The following is a 22594-nucleotide window of genomic DNA, read 5'->3' as shown; positions in this document are numbered from 1 at the left end:
TTTCCAGATATTTCTTAGCATGTACTGTATGCTTAAAACGAAAATCCAATAGTTACATTCGGAAAAAACAATCAAGTAAAAAAATAAAGTTTCCTGTTTCCCAAATGATGTTTCACAGATTCAGGAAATGTTGACAGTATGTCTGATAATATTTTTTCTTTTGGACAAAGTCTTATTTGTTTTATTTCGACTAGAATAAAAGCATTTTTTACTTTTTTAAACAACATTTCTAGCTCAATATTATTAGCCCCTTTAAGCTATTTTTTTTCGATAGTCTACAGCAGTGTTTCCCAACCCTGTTCCTGGAGGCACACCAACAGTACATATTTTGTATGTCTCCCTTATCTGACCCATTCGTGTCAGGTATTGGGGTCTTTTCTAATGTTCTGATGAGTTGATTCAGGTGTGTTTGATTAAAGAGAGGTTAAAAATGTGTACTCTTGGTGTGCCTTAGGAACAGGGTTGGGAAACACTGGTCTACAGAATAAACCATCATTATACAATAACTTGCCTAATTACCCTAACCTGCCTAGTTAACCTAATTAACCTAGTTAAGCCTTTAAATGTCACTTAAAGCTGAATACTAGTGTCTTGAAGAATATCTAGTCTAATATTATTTACTGTCATCATGACAGAGAGAAAATAAATCAGTTATTAGAGATGAGTTATTAACACTATTATGATTAGAAATGTGTTGGGGAAATCTGCTCTCTGTTAAACAGAAATTGGGGAAAAAATAAACAGGGGGGCTAATAATTCTGACTTTGACTATATATATTTATACATACACAATTATTAGTGCACTAATGAGTAACCGAGAATCAACTAAAATTACACACACACAAACATATATATGTATTTGTGGCAAAAAGAGAGATAAATAAGAATATTAAGTAAGATTGATAAAACAAAGTCCTATTTAGATTAATTAGATTTTATGCCAAATTCTAATAGCTAATGAAAAGATAAAACTGCTGCGCTATTGAGTGGGCGGGGCTTTCCCCCTCTGATGACACGTACAAAGAGAGAATGTCAATCAAAGTGTTCCTGCAGACTGTTTTAATCAAGTCTGATTAGAACAAACACAATTGATTACTGTTAACCATTAGAGGCTGATATAGACATTCACACACTGCTGACACACACATACTGGGGTTAAACCCGCATAAAAGTCAGTTTTGCATAATAGGTGGCCTTTAAAAAGTGTGCATGTGCACTCACTCAGCAGCCACAAAGTGATGTCACTGTGAGGGGTGTGGTTAGGGGCAGAGTCCACATGTTAAAATGTCTGACAGTCCTAATGGACTATATCCACCAACCAATGACAGACAGACACTGTTGTACATGGTGGTACAAGTAATGTTCCCAAAGGAACAGTTATGCCCCTTAGTAAAAGTTGTACCTTATATGGTCCAGTAAAGACCTCTTATGATACTGTTCTGTACCTTTTATGATGCAATTGAAATGAAGGAACACAATTGCTCTCATACAAACATACATACGTAATCGACAACTCCTTTATTACAATATCTATAAAAATAAATATGACTGTAAATGCAAAGTGATTTTATGAATAATTTCCATATTAAAACATGAATCATAATTTAAAGCATATGTTTAAAAAACTCATAAACATTTATTAAGTTCTATAATACAAAACAACTGGTAAAACTAAACTATCGGTATTGTAAACTAAACATTTAAGGTATTTTTAATAAACATTTGGTAAGCATTTTCTGATAAATACAATTTCATTATTGATATCTGCACTTTTTGGCGTTTGCTTTCCACTACACACGTGAGCTGGCAAAAATCCTGCATATGCAAAGTGTTCATGCAGACATTTTAGTACTGTAAAACTAATCAGACATTGTGCTTCTCGTCACAATACTTTTGCATAATTTATTTTTATTATTTAGTAAATTAAATTAACTTTCAATTGATTATAAAGATACTGTCTGAAAATTGGAGAAAAAAAAGTTTTATATTGTAGATGGGAGAATGTGTTTCTGCAGCATTTCTGTGAAAACTTGTAAAATGTTTTGCAAAAAATAGATCTTTTGATTCATGTTAAAGTATTTTTCGAGCACTTACAAAAAAACATTGTTTAAAAATGTATTTAATGTCTTAAATTTACTGAAAATAAATTGAGGCATTTTGGATGTACACTAGCAAAAAGCCTTTAAATAGTTCTTAAAGGAACACATTTGACACTGTTAAGGTACAAAGTGTCTTGTCGTAGTGGTACCTTCATTGATCAGATTTGTACCTTTCATAAAGCTACAATATAAAAAACGGTGGACCAATTGGAGCAGTTTTCAAACCGACCGCTACTTTACGTAGGAGAGCGGTCCCCCCGCCCACCGAATTGATTGACAGGCGCGTCATCATATCCTCAGTTTGTTGATTCACGTCCGCCATTTTCAGCGTGAGTCGAAGGGATATCACTAAAGGAACACCCTAGCTCTATTTTTAGATGCAAGGCTCATTGGGCTCAACACAAGATCAATATTCTCCACATTATCGCTCTAATCGGAATTATTGGTTGTATCTTTAGGTAGGTTTGCAAACATGTGTACTTCTCATTGAGTCTACCTTATACTTCAGCCGTTTGCAGAAGCTCCCTGTGATCTTAACTAGCATGCGTTTTACAATTCTAAACATAGGTTTCTATCAGGGTACACTCAAGTCGACAGCTGGGCGCCGCGGACCGCTGCAGAAATCTATGTTTAGAATTCTAAAACGTGTGGCGCGACGATTCGGGACACTTCATGTTTCTGCCGCGCCACAGAGAGTGTCTGGTGTGCCGTGTCGCGGCTTCGAGCGGCGCATCCGGTGCCTCAGTCAAAGTTAATTCAGTGTGCGTGGTTATTAGTTTCTGTGTACAAGCTATCAGAAAAAATATATAGCTTAAAGGGGCGAATAATATTGACCTTAAAATGGTGTTTAAAAAATAAAAACTGCTTTTATTCTAGCTGAAATAAAACAAATAAGAAGAAAAAATATTATCAGACATACTGTGAAAATTTCCTGAATCTGTTAATCATTATTTGGGAAATATTAAAAAAAAAAAATTCAAAGGGGGCTAATAACTCTGACTTCAACTGAACATATTTCATTTTGAAAGAAGCTTGTCAAGCTTCTTGTTCACATACCCTTTTAGCAGTGAACTGTTCTTCACAAATGCTGTAATGATTAAAACACAATATATATGTGTGTTTGTTTGTTTGTTTGTTTGCTTGTTTGTTTGTTTTTTGTCAGTTTTTGCAAAAATTTTGAGAACATCATTAAAAACCATATAACTTTGAACAAACATATATTAAAGTTAAAGGAAGAACTTTTATTTATAACCTCAAGAGAACCTTGAGACAATGTTAATGAATTTCTGAAAAAAGCTAGTTGGAGTAATACAGAACCTGCTTGATAGAACACTGGAGACATTGTTGATGTTTTATAATTGCTTTACAGGTTCCTTGAACTGAAGAAAAACAGGTAATGAAGAATGTACACAAACACACGTAGAGGTTCTGAATATAGTATTCAACATCCATGATAACATGAACATAAGACATTTATCAAATTATACCAAGAAACATGTATTTTGAGTAATAAATAAATATCAAATCATATCAAACCAAAAACATAATCACAAACTCTGGTGTTCTTCCTTCAGGTGTGCCTGTATATGCTCCGCTTTGGTGATTGTGATTGCTATGTTTTTGTTAGTGATCAGAAGTCTGAATCCGAAATGCACTGATAATTGCTATCGTAACGCAGCAGTGGCAACAGATGCAGAAACTTGCTCAGATATTGGAAGGTATGATTATAAAGAGCCGCTACATTAATGTTTTCAACATGTGCTGTATGGGATCATTATGTATGGGTGTCTGGCCTTGATGCTAATTTTCCTAACTTATTTCTCATAATCAGAGGTGGATAGTAACTGGGGGCTGAGATTGCTGCAGCACCTCCTTCTGTCTGCTAGTTCAATTAAGAAAATACATGACTAAATTTTAATATATATATATATATATATATATATATATTGTGTGTGTTTTAAATTGTTCACTTTTAGATTGTTTAAAATATTTAGTTTTTTATGATGTCAACTGTGATTTGTAACTTGAAACATTTTTACATTTCTGTCTATATCTTCAAGATGTATTTCAATCATTGTGTTCAAAAACGAGCTTCAAACTAGTTACAGTACAAGTGTCCAAACGGCTATTAAGACACATTATGACACACATTATCTTTGCAGCAGAAATAAAAAAAAGAATGCGTAGATTAGTCTTAAACAGGAGTGAAATGTTACAATTTCTGATTTCCACTGGGCTCAGATGTAACGTTATGAAACAAGGATAATGACAAAAAATATAATTGACAGCTTTTTATTGATCACTAAATTTTTAGGACAACTGGTGTGTCTCTCTGTGTTACAAAGATGAACTAAATGTTAATGTAAATTTGCATCAGCTTTTTGTCATTCTTCCAACCTCTACTTATTGCTAATCTGTGCTAAAGACCCAATTGTTCTCATTCACTTTCTGTGTTTGCAGGGATATCCTGAAGCGTGGAGGTTCAGCAGTGGATGCTGCTATCGCAGCTCTGCTGTGTGTGAGTGTGGTTAACCCACAAAGTATGGGCATTGGAGGTGGAGTGGTGTTCAACATATACAATGCCTCAACAGGTATGAGAGAAACATAACCATAGATTCTTGTTTTAGCTAAAATAAATAAATAACTGAGCATACTATTAATGCTTATCTTTATATGATATGATAAAAGTCTCGAGTTAAAGAAAAATATGACAGCTTCACTGTGTGCAAAGTTGGTTTTCAGTTGATGCTTTTAAAGAAAAGCCATCAATAGTTTCTCTGGAGCACGCTGAGGCATGCTTTATAAAAATTGGTCCAGTGATCCAGTCTGTTGAGATTGGTCGGTTGGGGAAAGAAATACCCATCACAGCTTATTAATATTGTTGAAGCAGCCCAATGCAGGAATGCATTAAAGCAATGCAGTTAAACACCAGCATATACTCTTCTCTTAACCCTAACCCCAAGTAATAACAACGACACACATTCAGTATTAATACACACAGCAGCAAACGTTGAACTATTTTGAAAATTGACTGCCCCACATATTTGTAAGAACAAGAACAACAGGCTTTAGGACTATCAACTGCATTTACTGTAGATTACACCAGCATAAAGCTTACCCAGATATTGATTTTATGATTTTACACAGATTGCCTCCAAGTAGAGAGGCATTGCATACAGTAGTCCAAAAATTCCAGCACAGTAATTGTTGGAGAGGAAAGGAAACTGCTAGGCTCTAGTTCTAATTTTGTTCAGCAAACAATCCTGGGTGTCAGTCAGGACACAATAAATGAGGAGACTGGAGCTTCTTGCCAAAGTGTATTGATATTAGTCTAGAAATAACAACATAAAGAACATTAGGATAAATGAGTACAGTTGAGTAGGTACATGTACACAAAATAATCAGCCTATGCTTAGTTAGGTAAAATAAAGCATACAGGCTGATCCCAAATAACAATTAAAGCTCTAAATAATATAAATCATACAAATAATGATCATACATTAGAGCAGCGATATGTATATACTGAATCCAAGTGTGTTAATAATCAAACAATTTGTCAAACTTTACCACAAATGCAATAATATTGATTAATAATGCAGTATTGAATATTTCAAACATTTATAGGCACTGATGAAGCATTTAACTGTCTCTATAAAGCTTAATGATCACACGATCGGACATGAAGCATGAGGCATTGCATGTCTGGGCATGCCCATAATGATGTAAATGTATACTAATACACTTCAACATGGTTAAAACATACAGAAATAAAGAGAAACTTACTTTATGGTCATGTACTAACACTTGGAAAGCTCAAAACACCAAACGAACATCAGGAGTGACAGGATTAAACTTTAGCTGCATAGCCGTCGATCTCTATGGAAGCCCATTCCCGCCACTGAATAAAAAAAATAAAAATTAAGTGAAAAAAAATACAAATTAAACAATAAATAAAAAATTACAAATTAAAAAACTTAAAAAATAATAATAATAAAGTGAAAAAAAAAACTTAAAAAAATAAATAAATAAATAAAAAATTAAGTCAGAAATCTGAGTTATAAAGTCAGAATTGCCAGTTATAAAGTCAGAATTGTGAGTTATAAAGTCAGAATTGTGAGTTATAAAGTCAGAATTGCGAGTTATAAAGTCAGAATTGTGAGTTATAAAGTCAGAATTGCGAGTTATAAAGTCAGAATTGCGAGTTATTAAGTAAGAATTGCGAGTTATTAAGTCAGAATTGCGAGTTATAAAGTCAGAATTGCGAGTTATTAAGTAAGAATTGCGAGTTATTAAGTCAGAATTGCGAGTTATAAAGTCAGAATTGCGAGTTATTAAGTCAGAATTGTGAGTTATTAAGTCAGAATTCTGAGTTATTAGGTCAGAATTGCGAGTTATAAAGTCAGAATTGCGAGTTATAAAGTCAGAATTGCGAGTTATTAAGTCAGAATTGCGAGTTATAAAGTCAGAATTGCGAGTTATCAAGTAAGAATTGCGAGTTATTAGGTAAGAATTGAGAGTTATAAAGTCAGACATCTGAGTTGTAAAGTCAGAATTGCGAGTTATAAAGTCAGAATTGCCAGTTATAAAGTCAGAATTGGCAGTTATAAAGTCAGCAATTCTGAGTTATAAAGTCAGAAATCTGAGTTATGAAGTCAGAATTGCGAGTTATAAAGTCAGAATTGCGAGTTATAAAGTCAGAATTGCCAGTTATAAAGTCAGAATTGCGAGTTATAAAGTCAGAATTGCCAGTTATAAAGTCAGAATTGGCAGTTATAAAGTCAGAATTGCGAGTTATAAAGTCAGAACTGCGAGTTATAAAGTCAGAACTGCGAGTTATTAAGTCAGAATTGCGAGTTATTAAGTCAGAATTGCGAGTTATAAAGTCAGAATTGCGAGTTATTAAGTCAGAATTGCGAGTTATAAAGTCAGAATTGCGAGTTATCAAGTAAGAATTGCGAGTTATTAGGTAAGAATTGAGAGTTATAAAGTCAGACATCTGAGTTGTAAAGTCAGAATTGCGAGTTATAAAGTCAGAATTGCCAGTTATAAAGTCAGAATTGGCAGTTATAAAGTCAGCAATTCTGAGTTATAAAGTCAGAAATCTGAGTTATGAAGTCAGAATTGCGAGTTATAAAGTCAGAATTGCGAGTTATAAAGTCAGAATTGCCAGTTATAAAGTCAGAATTGGCAGTTATAAAGTCAGAATTGGCAGTTATAAAGTCAGAATTGCGAGTTATAAAGTCAGAACTGCGAGTTATTAAGTCAGAATTGCGAGTTATAAAGTCAGAATTGCGAGTTATTAAGTCAGAATTGCGAGTTATAAAGTCAGAATTGCGAGTTATTAAGTCAGAATTGCGAGTTATAAAGTCAGAATTGCGAGTTATTAAGTCAGAATTGCGAGTTATTAAGTCAGAATTCTTTTTTTTATCTCTGACTCAAATCCATAATGAAAGCAACAGAAAAACAAAACTATAACTATAATATATGAAGGTAAATCAGTTGCAAAACTCGAGAGCTTGCAAATGTAAATGTGAGCACTTGTGATAATAATATTTGTATGTGTATGTTGAAATGTACACTCACAGCTCTGATGTGAACAGCTGAATCCCTCGATTTGCACACACACAACAATCCACACACTTGTGTTTTGAATTGGAAGTTGCAGATTAATAGTTGTGTATTTGTAAAATGTCATTCACAAATACAAAATGACAGACACACGTGTGCACGGCAAATTTGATTGCATCTTTGCTCTACAACCACAGGTCGGCACTCACAACCTCTCAGATTCGTCAGTACAACTACAAATCTCCCGCGCTCTGACTTTTGCTACACATCTCCCGCCATCTCTGTAGCAGAACTCATCTGTCCACTTGCAAATGCAGATGCACGAGCAGCGCGGGGCGGGGGAGGGGCGGGGCAGGTGTAAAGCTGTTTGATTGGCTGATGCCTGACCAATGAACAATGCCAGCAGCCAACAGGACTGAGGTGCAAAATAATAATTTCCCACGATTATTTTATTATTTAGGGTTTATTTCAATTCTTTTCTGAAGAGATTCTTGTTAAAAATCATTAATCTGCGGAAATGTACATACCAGTAAAAGAGCAGCAAAGCCAGTTTATTGGCTAGAGCCAGCCAATGAGATGGGGCGACACAGGGCAGCTCACGTTGTTGGAGGCCTCGAGCAATCAGAGGGTAAGTTATGATTTTTAATAATCATCTATATGTTCAATACTGTTAGCTAAGCTAAGGACTGTGCTAGGTGCTTCTCTAGTTTGTTTTTTATATAAGAAACAGTTATGAGTTATGTAGGAGTTGCTTTCAATCATGTTATATGGTTCTAAAAAAATTCGATTCAACCCACATGAAATAAGAAGTTGTAATAGTATTTATAGTAAATAATATTACATTTTTGAACCATACTAACTATAGTAAACTGTATTATACTGTATATATTGCAGTATCTGCAACTTTGTTAATGAATGCAACAGCACACTAGTATAAACTAGCATGAACTTTAATAAATTGAAGTATATTCACACACACACACACACACACACACACACACACACACACACACACACACACACACACACACACACACACACACACGAACACACACACTCACACACATTAATAGCAATTAAAAATAACACTAGGCGTTTCAGTTTCTCACAGATCATACCGGTTTTTGTTATAATAACCTGCATCATATCTGTCTATCCATCTATCTATTTACATGTTTGTGTAGTGTGTCCTTTATATCACTTTTTTAATTATGAACGTTACTAACTATAGGTTATTTTCAGTTTCCTGTAAGGATGGAGTGACAGGAGAGATGTTTCAAGTCGATGACTAACTCAGAGAAGGTGCATAGCTTGAATAGGATGTTATTTATGCTAAAGATGACATGATGATCTAGCTCATCTACAAACACTTCAAAATGATTCAGATCATTTAAGAGGAAGCCGACCATTTATTTTCTCTTTTTACCTGCCAAGATGACTACAGATTTGAACAAAACACACACTTACCCACACACACACACAACTTTTATTTTGATAATTGTTTATTGTAGTATTTTTACACTTTACTGTAAGGCAGGGGTGTCAAACTCACTTCCTGGAGGGCCGTAACCCTGCATGTTTTTAGTTTCAACCCTGCTTCTACACACTTAAGTGAAAGTTTCAAACAAACCTGAAGGACTCAATTAGTTTGATCAGGTGTGTTTAATTAGGGTTAGAACTAAACTTTGTATAGCTGCAGCCCTCCAGGAACTGAGTTTGACACCTGTGCTGTAAGGGAAATGTTTAACATTAATTTGTCAAATAAAATTTTCAGTGCAAACGTCTAGTTACTTGTATTTAAATATTTCAGGGTTTTTCCTTGTTCATAATGAGATGGAGGTGGTAAATCCAACTTCATCATTACCCATCAAATGTTATCTCCTCTTTAATCCTTTGCTCAAGCCTTTACTAATGGTCAGAATGCAAGCCATTGTGTAAAGCTGGTTGATGCTCGCTGTAATAGAGAGAGATGATGACTGTTCAGCTTATGTTGCTTAACCCTGCAGATGAGATGCTCAAAGTGGACCCTCAGCCGAGCGATGGACACTGTCTCCCTCACCTAGTTGCTCTTCCTTTGAACACACATATCATGTTGAAGGATGCAAGTTGTGGACCTAAATCAGATGTAATGCATGTAGATGTATAAATCAGAAAGAAATGAAACTGCTTTAAAATGTATTAGGTTTTACATATAAATACGTGTTCTTAACAGATTTGTTTCAACTTGATATTTGCATAATAAATGACATTAGAATGTTTAGTTTTAAACAGATAGCTATATTTCAATTTTATCAAATTTAAGCTATATATATATGTTATTTTTTGAAGTATACTTCAATTTATTAAAGTTCATGCTAGTTTATACTAGTGTGCTGTTGCATTCATTAACAAAGTTGCAGATACTGCAATATATACAGTATAATACAGTTTACTATAGTTAGTATGGTTCAAAAATGTAATATTATTTACTATAAATACTATTACAACTTCTTATTTCATGTGGGTTGAATCGAATTTTTTTAGAACCATATAACATGATTGAAAGCAACTCCTACATAACTTATAACTGTTTCTTATATAAAAAACAAACTAGAGAAGCACCTAGCATAGTCCTTAGCTTAGCTAACAGTATTGAACATATAGATGATTATTAAAAATCATAACTTACCCTCTGATTGCTCGAGGCCTCCAACAACGTGAGCTGCCCTGTGTCGCCCCATCTCATTGGCTGGCTCTAGCCAATAAACTGGCTTTGCTGCTCTTTTACTGGTATGTACATTTCCGCAGATTAATGATTTTTAACAAGAATCTCTTCAGAAAAGAATTGAAATAAACCCTAAATAATAAAATAATCGTGGGAAATGATTCTTTTGCACCTCAGTCCTGTTGGCTGCTGGCATTGTTCATTGGTCAGGCATCAGCCAATCAAACAGCTTTACACCTGCCCCGCCCCTCCCCCGCCCCGCGCTGCTCGCGCATCTGCATTTGCAAGTGCACAGATGAGTTCTGCTACAGAGATGGCGGGAGATGTGTAGCAAAAGTCAGAGCGCGGGAGATTTGTAGTTGTACTGACGAATCTGAGAGGTTGTGAGTGCCGACCTGTGGTTGTAGAGCAAAGATGCAATCAAATTTGCCGTGCACACGTGTGTCTGTCATTTTGTATTTGTGAATGACATTTTACAAATACACAACTATTAATCTGCAACTTCCAATTCAAAACACAAGTGTGTGGATTGTTGTGTGTGTGTGCAAATCGAGGGATTCAGCTGTTCACATCAGAGCTGTGAGTGTACATTTCAACATACACATACAAATATTATTATCACAAGTGCTCACATTTACATTTGCAAGCTCTCGAGTTTTGCAACTGATTTACCTTCATAATAATACCTCCTACTGGAAGCATCGGGAAATGCACTCTAAGTTTTCCGAATGCAAGTCTGTTAATAAAATTCTAGCTTTCCTTGGAGCCTTTTCTACAGTAATGGCATATCAAAGCCCCATTTACTGAAGTCATGTAGGCTAGCCATGGCCTCACAGCAAGAACATTGCTGGTTCGCATCCCAGCTGGGTCAGTTGGCATTTCTGTGTGGAGTTTGTACAGTATGTTCTCCCCATGTTGGTGTGGGTTTCAAATTGGCCATAGTGTATGAGTGTGTGTGTGTGTGAATGAGTGTAAATAGTTGTTTCCAAGTACTGGGTTGTAGCTGTGTAAAACATATGCAGGGATAGTTGGCAGTTCATTCTGCTGTGGCGACCTCTGAAATAGAGACTAAGCCGAAGGAAAATGAATGGACAAATGAATCAAAAGAAACCCTTGAATCAAAAGAATAGTCAAAAGTTTTGAAGTCTCATGAAGCAGTGCTTAAAGATCACTAAGCTTGCAACCTATCATTTAATCATCTAATACATCACAGTGTTAAATGAAAATGTAAAGTTTATTGCGTTCATCCACAGGAAAGCTGGAGATAATTAATGCTCGAGAGACTGCCCCAATGAGTGCTACAGCAAACATGCTTGGCAATAAGCCCCAAACAGATTATCCAGGTATGAACCACCATACATAATTACAGATTTAATAAGCACATTAATCCAGACAGAACATGTTGATTATAAAAAGAATCTGTGCATGCAGAAATATGCCAATATTTTAGTCCATCTAATTTACTGTAAATATATATGTAATAATTTGTATATTACTTTCAAAAACATTATGAACTAAGATGCAAATGTTTTATGATTTAATTAATAATACAGTTTGTAAACTAATATTTTCTGTCAATTTGTTGATATATTGTATTAGTTTATGACTCATTTACAAAACAAGTGGATGTAATTGAATTTGCATTATAAACTACAGTCATTCTGGATAAATACACAGATTTTTTAAAAAATTCTGCACAGAAATAACAAAAACATGGCCCTGATGATAATCCAAGTAAACAACAAACTGAATATTTCTTACAATGTATGATGATGAATGATTCGATCTTCTCCTTCGTTTTGTCCTGAATGTCAGGATTATTAATAGCTGTACCAGGAGAACTGCGCGGTTATAAAATGGCACATGACAGGCACGGGAGACTGCCATGGAAAGAGCTGTTTGAGCCCAGTATAGAGCTGGCATGGAAGGGATTTCAGATTGGCGCAGCTCTGGCCAATGCCATCAATGAGACGAAAAAAAAATTTCTGAAAAATACAACATTGTGGTAAGAACAAATATAAATATATATATATGTGTGTGTATATGTATATAAACAAACACAGGGAGAACATGCAATCTCCACACATACCAATTGACCTAGCTGAGGATCGAACTAGCGACCTTCTTGCTGTGAGGCGATAGCACGACCCACTGTGCCACTGCGCCACCCTGTGTGTGTATGTGTGTGCGCGTGTGTGTGTACATGTTTGTACGTGTGTGTGTGTGTGTGTGTATAAAAACGTGTGTGTACCAAGCGAACTAGAGAGTATGGCAGAATAGAAATGGCAAAGATTTTGGCCACAGTTAAACATTACATATGGCCATATGTTTTTGACACTGATACTATCATATGCAAATTATGTCTGCATTTATTACAATCTTTCTTCTGCTTTCATTATTTCTCTTCTTCCAGTGAAGTGTTTTGTGACGCAGACTATAACCTCCCAAAGAAAAATGACTATATAAGATTTTCCCAACTAGCTGCCACCTATAGGAAGATAGCAGAAGAAGGACCGGATGCATTTTACAATGGGTCCCTGACTAAGCACATAGTGGATGATATTAGAGCTGCAGGTTATTTCATCCATACATTTTATTACATATTTGAGATTTTGCTCACATTATTAGTTTAAAGTATGCAATTATGGCTGATGGATTGTTTCTTGAAAAAGGAGGAAATATCACACATAAGGACCTAGAGGATTATGAGGCAGAGTTGACAGAGTATGCACTGAACTTTACAGTGGGGAAATACACATTCTATGCTCCAACTGCTCCATTTGGTGGACCTGTGCTCGCTCTGATAATGAAACTCCTGGGCAACGGTACAAAAGGTAGAAGCAAATTACATTTACTTTGCTATTTTTTTAAGTTCACATTTTTATGTATGTTTAGAGTGTGTTATTGAGTACACAGATGTTACTAAAGACAGTGAGAGACAGCACTCAATCAATGCACTCATTTGAAATGAATATCAGAATGGTTATCAGAGATAGAAACGTTATTTTATGTGTTAGAGATGATGATTTGCTTTTTTTCACACTTAGCTGATGATTGATTATAAGCTTTTTGGCATGCTGTCCAGGGAGAGAGCTGTAGTAGCTAATGAACAGATAGTGATTGCTCTTAAGAGATAACTACTTACTAGGAGCATGTCTATAGTGCTGATTTGGATTAGTCAATTAACTTATGTTGCATGTTTTTGGACGGTGGGAGGAAACCGGGGAACCCGGGGAAAACCCACGTGAGCACGGGGAGAACATGTAAACTCCACACAGACACGTCAGCTGGTTTTGTAAAGCCTGGAACCAGAGAAGTTCTTGCTGTGAGGAAACAGTGCTAACCACTGGGCCACCATGTCACCCATCTCGGAAGAAGGAGGAGGAGTAGGGGTGGATGGGGGATTCTTCAAAACGGCGATGGCGGTGGAATGTAACCCCGGGTATTTGTAGTAGCTTAGGAGTCGTCTGATTGGTGCATTGAGAATTAGATAATGCGGATCCAGCCGCTAGCAATCATAAGCACGTGATCATCTCGAAATTAGTTTATAAATAAACTTCACTTAATGAAAAGAAACAAATTATTTACATTAGCAAAGAAATAGAATAAATGTTGCTTATACAGTGGACACAAACTTGTGTGTGTAATCAAAAAGACTTTATTCAGAATGGTGGTTGGAGCTGAAGGAGGGACGAATATCACCACATCTGTTGTTCAGGTGATACAGATATCTGGAGATTTCAACAATTTCACAACTGATTAACTTTACATGATCAATATATTTACGTTTGATTTATTCTTCAGATAGCTTCAGGAAGCATAATTTTTTGAACAGGCAAATGTGCTTTAACTAAAGAGTTTTTTGTTGTTGTTGTTGTTGTTGTTGTGATTTTTAAATGTATTTGTCTTTAACCTGTTTCTCTCATCTCAGGTGATCCTGAACTACCTGTACTTTGACTATAACCTGACGAAGGCTGTTAATCAACCCAGAGTTCAGATCACAGAAAATGCAACATGTGTGGATGATGACTTCGATGAGGTAGCATTTCTGCACTTCACTACAAGTTTGTGATGCAAATTAGATTCAAATTGTCATAAAATGTTTCTCTTTGTTTTATGAATGCAGGGTGTGATTGATGGTCTAAAGGAGAGGAATCATACTATCATTGTTAGAAATACTGAAGATTCAGTGGTTCAGGCGATTGGACGAGAAGGGGACAAAATCTGTGCTGCATCTGACTTCAGGAAAGATGGCAAACCTGCTGGATACTGACCGCTGCTTCTGTTTATGCTGCAGTTGTCTACCGTGTTTATAAGTGAAACAGCTGTACAGAGACAGCTCCACAATAGTTTGTTTGGGTGTTTTAGGCTGCATTTACACTGCACTGTTCTAGTGACTCAATTCCGATGTTTTTCTCCCATGTGGCACAGATCGGATATGGCCCATGTACGTGTAAGCAGGAACAAATCACAAGGATTCCGATTTACTCAAATCAGATTCAGGCCTTGTTCATATGTGGAAATGTATCCGATATGAATCGGATCTGTCCCCTTGTGTCTGCAGTGTAAGCAGGTAGATCGGATTTTCACCTGTCAATGCGAGTCACGCGTCATTAAAAACCGTAGTAAACGAAGTCAACTCCGATACTTTAACTTCAGAACATTCACGACGACTTAAACAGCTCTAATATTGTCATAAAGCACATGTATTTAAGCATGTTAACGAGAGCGAGAGAGCGCAGTGTCCACCACGTAACCAATATAAACTAATATAAAATATTTTACAGTCTATGATAAAACTAGTGCATACATCACGTGCATAAATCACGCCATTGACATGACATTAAGTTTAAAAAAAGCCTATATATCAAAAAAAAGATGGACAAATAAGAACCTTTCTGTCATAAACTATAGTAAAACAGTTTGTCAAAAGCTACGAACAGATTACATACAGGAATAGAGGAAAAAGCGCTCTTTAATTATCAGCTGTTAGTCAGCGCCCGCTCATTTTTTCGTGGTCATTGTGCCTTTGCCGTGTGCTGTGTAAATGTAGACGATCGCATACGAGTCACTTTTAAAAGATGATGTAAGCAGGTCAGCAAAAAAATCGTATACAGTCACAAAATCGGAATTGACCATCAAGATCTGCAGTGTAAATACAGCCTTAAAAAGGGCCTAAAATGAACACTCGCCAAGTGCCAAATTGCCATGGCAAGCTGGTTAGATATGTTTATATTTTTATTATATCAATTCTGACAGTGCTTAATTAATTAATTAAACTTAAAATGAGCTGAATCAACACAATTCTTGAGATTTCAATGGGACAACTTAATTTTTTTGTGTTAAATCCACATAAATTTGTTAAAGTTGTTGGTAACACTTTATAACAACTACACACTATGAATCATTTACTAAGCATTAGCATCTAGTGAATTCATTATCTGTTAAGCATTAACTCTACATTAATAAACGTCAGTAAGCAGTTTATAACTGCAGCTACACATGCTGTATTCTTGACTTATAACCACATTTATAATGGGCTTAATAATTGTACTTTCATAATTTGGTTGATTTTTCATTACTAAATTAAGTATTGCATTATTTACTAACCATTTGTATTTAAGAGTAGTCAATGGTTTTTAAGATCATTCAGAATGAGTTAATAAATGATTAATAAACTATTGAAATCAATGTTTATATATCTTATTATTCAGATATATATTAATAGTTAACTAATATGTTAATAAATGCTTTATTAACTCAACTTCATGCAGTTTTGTGACCTAATCTAAAGTGAGGACTATTCATGCTTTATAAATCATTTATAAATGACAATTAAAGGTTCAGTGTCAAATGAACAATAATCTTTGCAAACTTATCTAAAAAGTAAAATGACTGTAAAGTTTAAAGATTGCTGAATAACAGGAGTGTCAAAATACGACATCAAATATATAAAACAACAACAATATAATAATTTAACAATATAATAAGATGCAATGTTTAAACTCTACAGTGATTTTATATTAGATCAGGTTGCAAAGGTTTATTTTTTATTTGATGCAGTTTCATTTGTGCATCTTTAAATGAATAGAAATGAATAAAGTCATTTATGTTCTTTTTTCCTGTTTAGAGTTTAACAGAGCCTTTAATTGTCATTTATAAGGGATTTATAAAGCATGAATAGCCCTCATTTTAGATTAGGTCACAAAACTGCATGAAGTTGAGTTAATAAAGCATTTATTAACATATTAGTTAACTATTAGTATATATCTGAATAATAAGATATATAAACGTTAGTTTATAGTTTATTAATCATTTACTAACTCATTCTGAATTATCTTAAAAAACAACCAACTATTCTTAAACTAGTTTGTAAATAATGCAATACCTAATTTAGTAATGAAAAATGAATCATTAACAATGTATGAAAATATGATTATTGAGCACATTATATAGGTGCTTACAAGTCAATAATACAGCAGTAACTGCAGTTACAAAATGCTTACTAACGTTTATTAATGTAGAGTTAATACTTAACAGATAATGAATTCACTTTATACTAATGCTTAACAGATGACTCGTAGTGTGTAGTTATTATAAAGTGTTACCAAAGTGTTAAGGTAACTTAATCGATTTGTGTTGGGTCAACATGAATGAATTGTATTGGAACCCTGCATTTTTTTACAGTGATTATTGTTGATTATTATACAGTGAGTGCACCATGTATTATATCACACACTTTCTATGAATGTTTCTGATTTTCACAGTATTCCAGCTGTTTTCTTTTTTATTTAGCTTTCTAATACAATTTAATCAATTTAAAATCCACTTAAAATGTACAGACCAAGAAAAATACGCTCAAGCCAAAAAGTCTGATAGTTGCACTGCAAAAAAAAAAAAAAAAAATGAATAAAGTTTTCTGTTACCCTAGTCATCAAGTGTTGTTGTTTTTTGTTCAATTTAACATTGACGAACATAGAGAAGTTATCAAATATGCAGTTTTTTACTGCACGTACGAGCAAATGAGAAGAACACAAGAACATAAAAAAGGAGCAATTTCCACAATTATGAGTCTGCATGGAAGGGGAAACTTTTTTTATTGGTTTTATTAAGTGCTCCAGGTGTATTTAAAAATTCTAAAAACAAATAAAGCACATCATATTAACCCTGACAGTACACAAAAATATATATTTCTGGCAACAATCATGCTCTAATCCCTAAATTACATATGATTATTGATGAGTTAATTCATGCATTTGAATTCATAGTTTTTGATCATTAAAGATAAATGTGCTGAAAGTGTTATTCATACTGTTCTATTGTGTGATTAACAATAAGTGTTATCAAGAGTGATTAAACTCAAAGGATGAACCAAAGTAAAATTCATATTTTGAATTGATAAATTACATAAAGCCAGCTAAACTTAGGACTTGGACAGACAAACCTCCTTCAGTAAATGTGATAAAGTTGTTGATGTTGATTATGATGATTGTGATGGTGATTCTAATGATGCACAAGTCACACTAGAGGGAGATGTTTGTTTGAAACAGAAGGCGAACACGATCAGACAGTGTAGGCTACTGTATGTAAAACCTTTATGTTTTATGCTGATTAATTACCTTTATGCACTTTACAGCTACATTTGAATGCTAAAGTGCTGTAAATTGTTTTAGAACTTAATAAGAATAACAAGTAAGGTGCATTAAAACAAAGCACAATATGATGTCAGACCCAACCTCTCAATGGCTATTAAGTAGAAACAATTTGTAATACTCGTTTTAAAAAACATTCATTGACTCTATTCTCATATTTACAGAGTGTTGTGGGAAAGGTGATATATTAGAAATGTTACTTTAAAAAAATAATAAATAAATGTTTTTTGTATAAACCTGTAACGACGCTCAGTGCCACTAGAGGGAGTTTCTGTTTCATTATCTGTTAGTGGAGGTAAAGAAAAGACGCACCTTCAGCAGGTAGAAACGAAACTGAAAGGAGGAAATTAGACTTTTAAATCTTATTTGTTTTCACAGAAACTGTATCAACTGGATTACAGTGGAGAAGCAAAAGTAAGAGAATTAGCATAACTGGCAAGAAATATGTGTGTTTAATGGAGTGCAGAGTCCAGCTGGACAAACTCTACCATCCACACTATAAATTAGATAGACTCAAACGTGTGGGGCAATAAAAGTGTGGGGCTTATTTGGTTTCACTGTAGATCAGTCATATATTTCATCTTAATTTAGTGACATAAATCAAATCGGCGGTGGATCATTTACAGTATACTGCACTTTGCACTTATATATTGCCACACAGTGCATGCTTTAGCTAATCTACAAAGTTTTTCATTTATACAGTTAGCGATTCCCATTTAAATCTACAAAACATATCATGAATTTATTATTTAAAAAATAGCTGACATGCATGCTTTTTCATATAGATTGCCTAGCTGGAGGACACCATTGCTTTTTACACAGGCCATTTATTTATTTTATTTTTGGCTCAGTCGCTTTATTAATCTTGGGTCGCCACAGTGGAATGAACCACCAACTTATCCAGCACATGTTTCATGCAGCCGATGCTCTTCCAGCCGCAACCCATCCCTGGGAAACATCCATACTCTTATTCACACTCATACACTACGGACAATTTAGCCTACCCAAGTCACCTGTACCACATGTGTTTGGACTGTGGGGGAAACCGGAGCACCCGGAGGAAACCCACGTGAACATGGGGAAAACATGCAAACTCCACACAGAAATGACAACTGACCCAGCCGAGGCTCGAACCAGCGACCTTCTTGCTGTGAGGCGACAGCACTCCCTACTACGCCACCGCGTCGCCCCACAGGTCATTTAGAAAAAAAAAACAGCTGTCATGTAAACCCAAGACTACCTGAAGGAGATACAGAGACCACAGAAATATGTCCAGTGTAAAAGCCACTGCTGGATCCCATGTAAACATTTAGTAGATTGTTTAGTGTTATTTTAAATAATCTTAACATCCCCTATTCATGTTTAAGGTTCCGTGCAAAGCTAAAGATGAAACTATTTGTAATTTTCCATTGTATGACCTTATAAATAGTTTTAGCAGATCTGATAATACTAACAGGCTTGAGCAGTCTGTCTTCATCTGATAACTGTCTCATACAAAAACAGATTCACCTCTGGAGAATCACAGAAGTCTAATCATTGTCTTGTTTTTTTTTTTTATCTAGGTTTCAGCTTTGGTTGCAAGATCTCTTGGATTATAGAAACACTGGTAAGTTTGAAGCAATCACTTGTCACTTGCTTATTAACAGGTGTACCTTTAAAATATAATGCAACCTTTAAATGTTGTTAATTATACAGTTACTATTTAGCACAATAAGAGTCAGCAGGGTCAGTTCAGGACAGAGATTAATGTTTCAAAGATACTTAATACAGGATCTAATGATCTAACAAATCCTAAATTTTAGATTATCTTAATGCCTTGTTTTTAAGTATCCATCTGCATTTCCATGTTAATAATATGATTTTTTTTCTTGTTAGAAGGGTGTTGCATTCTGTTATTTATGAATAAATCTCATTTACAATCAGAAATATTGCAGAGAGTTCACTTTTATGTAGAAGAAGAAATACCATTAACATTTTGTGTCTAACAGATTTTATAAGTCCAGTCCAGTCTTGCCTGTAAACATGAGTAGCAGATTTGGATATGAGGCAATTAAGCCTTATGTGAATTTCCCGGGTCCCTTGGATTGCTTTAGAAGGTAACTATCTATCTGCCTGTCTCTCCAATATAATAAAATTAACTGTTTAGAGTTTACAGTGATGTTTAGAATGTTAAACAAATAAATGTTGTGCTGGTCAACTATTTCTTTCTAAAGTAGTTTGCTTGTGTTGTTTCAAATAAATTACTTGTGAATTGATGTGATACTGCAGTCAACTCATGGATCTCTAGTTTTGAATCTTCATCCAGCTGTGTGTCTCTCAGAAATAAATGTACGCAAGCTGTCACTGGAGAGGCAGCCTTTTATAATACTTTTTGGTTTTTAACTAAGTACAGGTTATCCAAAAATGATAATTTACTCACTATTTACATACTTTAAAGAAAGATTAAAAAACTGCAACCATTAAATAATTTTTTTCATACACTCAAAAAAATATACTGTTCAAACTACGTATTTCAAATGAGCTGAAACAACACAATTCTTGAGATTTCATTGGGACAACTTAATTTTTTTATGTTCAATCCACATACAGTTGAAAGCAGAAGTTTCCATACACTTTATAAAAAGGCACATAACCATTTAAAAGAAGTCAGATGTTAATGTGACTAAACTTGTCCTCTTTTAGGGCAGTTAGGATTATCAGATGTGTTTCTGTTCTGCTTAATAGCAGAATAATGAGAGAGATATGTTTTGAGAAATTGTCATAACTTTTCTTGACAGTCAAGTTTACATACAATCAGATTATTCTGCCTCTGAAGAAGCTCAGATGATGATGGTCAAGGTTTTGGAAGTTTCTGATTGGCTAATTGACAACATTTGAGTTAATGTGAGGCACAACTGTAGAATAGTATTGAAGGAAAAGCTCAAACACACTGCTTCATTGTGTGACAACATGGGAAAATCAACAAGCCAGAATCAACAATAAAGCCAGATTATAATTAGCTGAATTACACTGGGAAAAGACTAATGTTTGGAGACATGTCTTGTGGTCTGATGGAGCTAACATTGAACTGTTTGGCCATGATGACCAGTGTTACATTTGGAGGACAAAGGGGAAAGGTTACAAGCCTAGGAACACCATCCCAACTGTGAAGTATGGGGGCGGCAGCATCATGTTGGGGGGCTGTTTTGCTGCAGGAGGGACTGGTCCACTTCACAGCATACATAGATGGCATCATGAAGAAAGAACATCATGTAGAAATACTGAAGCAACATCTCAAGACATCAGCCAGGAAATTAAAACTTGGCCACAAATGGGTCTTCTAAACAGACCACGACCTTAAGCATACTGCCAAATTAGTACAAATGTGCTTTAAGGACAACAGAGTGAATGTTGTGGAGTGGCCAACACAAAGCCCTGAACTCAATCCTATAGAAAATGTGTGGGCAGAGTTGAAAAAGCTTGTGCGAGCAAGAGAACCTACAAATCTGACTCCGTTACACCATTTCTGTCAGGAGGAATGGGCCAAAATTCCTGCAAACTATTGTGAAAAGCCTGTGGAAGGAGACCCAAAACATTTGACCAAAGTTATACAGTTTAAAAGCAAAGCTAAAAAATACCAAGGAAATGTGTGTAAACTTTTGACTGTCTAGAAATGAATAAAACATTCTCTCATTATTCTGGCATTTAGCAAGTGTAAATCATTTAGGTAATCTTAAAAGTTAACGTTTAGTATGATTTACTATCAAAACCATTTTCTTTTATAATGTCTGTTCCTTTTTTAGAGTGTAAATAACTTTTTAAGACTGTAAATATGTTAAAAGCGTTAAGTTAACTTAATCGATTTGTGTTAGGAAAACATGAATGAATTGTGTGGAACCCTGCATTTTTTTTACTGTGTAGAAGAAAACAAACAAACAATAAAGAAGTCAATTGTTTGTAGCTTTCTTCAAAGTATATTGTTTAGTATTCAACAGAATAAAGAAACTCAAACATGTTATAACCACTTGAGGGGGATTAAAGAGTGAGTAAATTAAAATTTTTGGGTGAACTGTCCATAAAGTATTACAAATACTAGTACCCTAAAGTGTATATATCACCTACAAATTACAGTTATATCTTTTAAGAAGAGACGACTCCTGTGACAGCTTTTGTACCTTTATTTCTAAGAGTGTATAACTTCAGATAAGGTAAAAAAAAAACAAGTTTTAACTAAGATTATCATTTTGAGATAATCTTTTCAGAACAATCACAGTTTACATTCCAGTGTAGGAGCAAAGTATTCTCCAAGAATGTTGCTCTGAATGTAATCTTTCATAATTATGAAGAAAACAACAACAACAACAACAAAAAAGTTTACATTTTACTTTTACTTTTATTGTAACTTCTTTTTCTCTTGCTAACAACTTGAGAACATCATTAAATACCACAAAACGTTGAACAAATATTACATTAAAGTTAGCAAAAGAACATTTGTTTGTAATCTCAAGTGGACATTATGTCAGTGGTCTGAGAAATGTTTCTCTGCTAGTTGGAAACTACAGAACCATATTACAGAACCCTGGAGACAGTGT

General features: G+C 34.7%; 1 protein-coding gene across 1 annotated transcript in view; it reads left to right on the top strand.

The window, feature by feature from the left end:
* The first annotated feature begins 3594 nt into the window (after window positions 1-3594).
* Window positions 3595-22594, top strand: part of LOC130229009 (glutathione hydrolase 1 proenzyme-like) — a 40123-nt gene continuing 21123 nt past the window's right edge. The window contains exons 1-12 of the mRNA XM_056457981.1: window positions 3595-3605; window positions 3674-3817; window positions 4560-4690; window positions 11625-11714; window positions 12187-12376; window positions 12785-12945; window positions 13044-13196; window positions 13267-13289; window positions 14303-14410; window positions 14498-14632; window positions 16747-16767; window positions 17922-17953. Of these exons, the coding sequence (XP_056313956.1) occupies window positions 3595-3605; window positions 3674-3817; window positions 4560-4690; window positions 11625-11714; window positions 12187-12376; window positions 12785-12945; window positions 13044-13196; window positions 13267-13289; window positions 14303-14410; window positions 14498-14632; window positions 16747-16767; window positions 17922-17953 (1199 nt within the window). The remainder of the gene's footprint in view (window positions 3606-3673; window positions 3818-4559; window positions 4691-11624; window positions 11715-12186; window positions 12377-12784; window positions 12946-13043; window positions 13197-13266; window positions 13290-14302; window positions 14411-14497; window positions 14633-16746; window positions 16768-17921; window positions 17954-22594) is intronic.

Source organism: Danio aesculapii, chromosome 1 (genome assembly GCF_903798145.1).
Source record: "Danio aesculapii chromosome 1, fDanAes4.1, whole genome shotgun sequence".
In the NCBI taxonomy this organism is placed as follows: Eukaryota; Metazoa; Chordata; class Actinopteri; order Cypriniformes; family Danionidae; genus Danio; species Danio aesculapii.
Note: the sequence above shows the minus strand (reverse complement) of the source record. Positions and strands in the feature narration are given on the sequence as shown.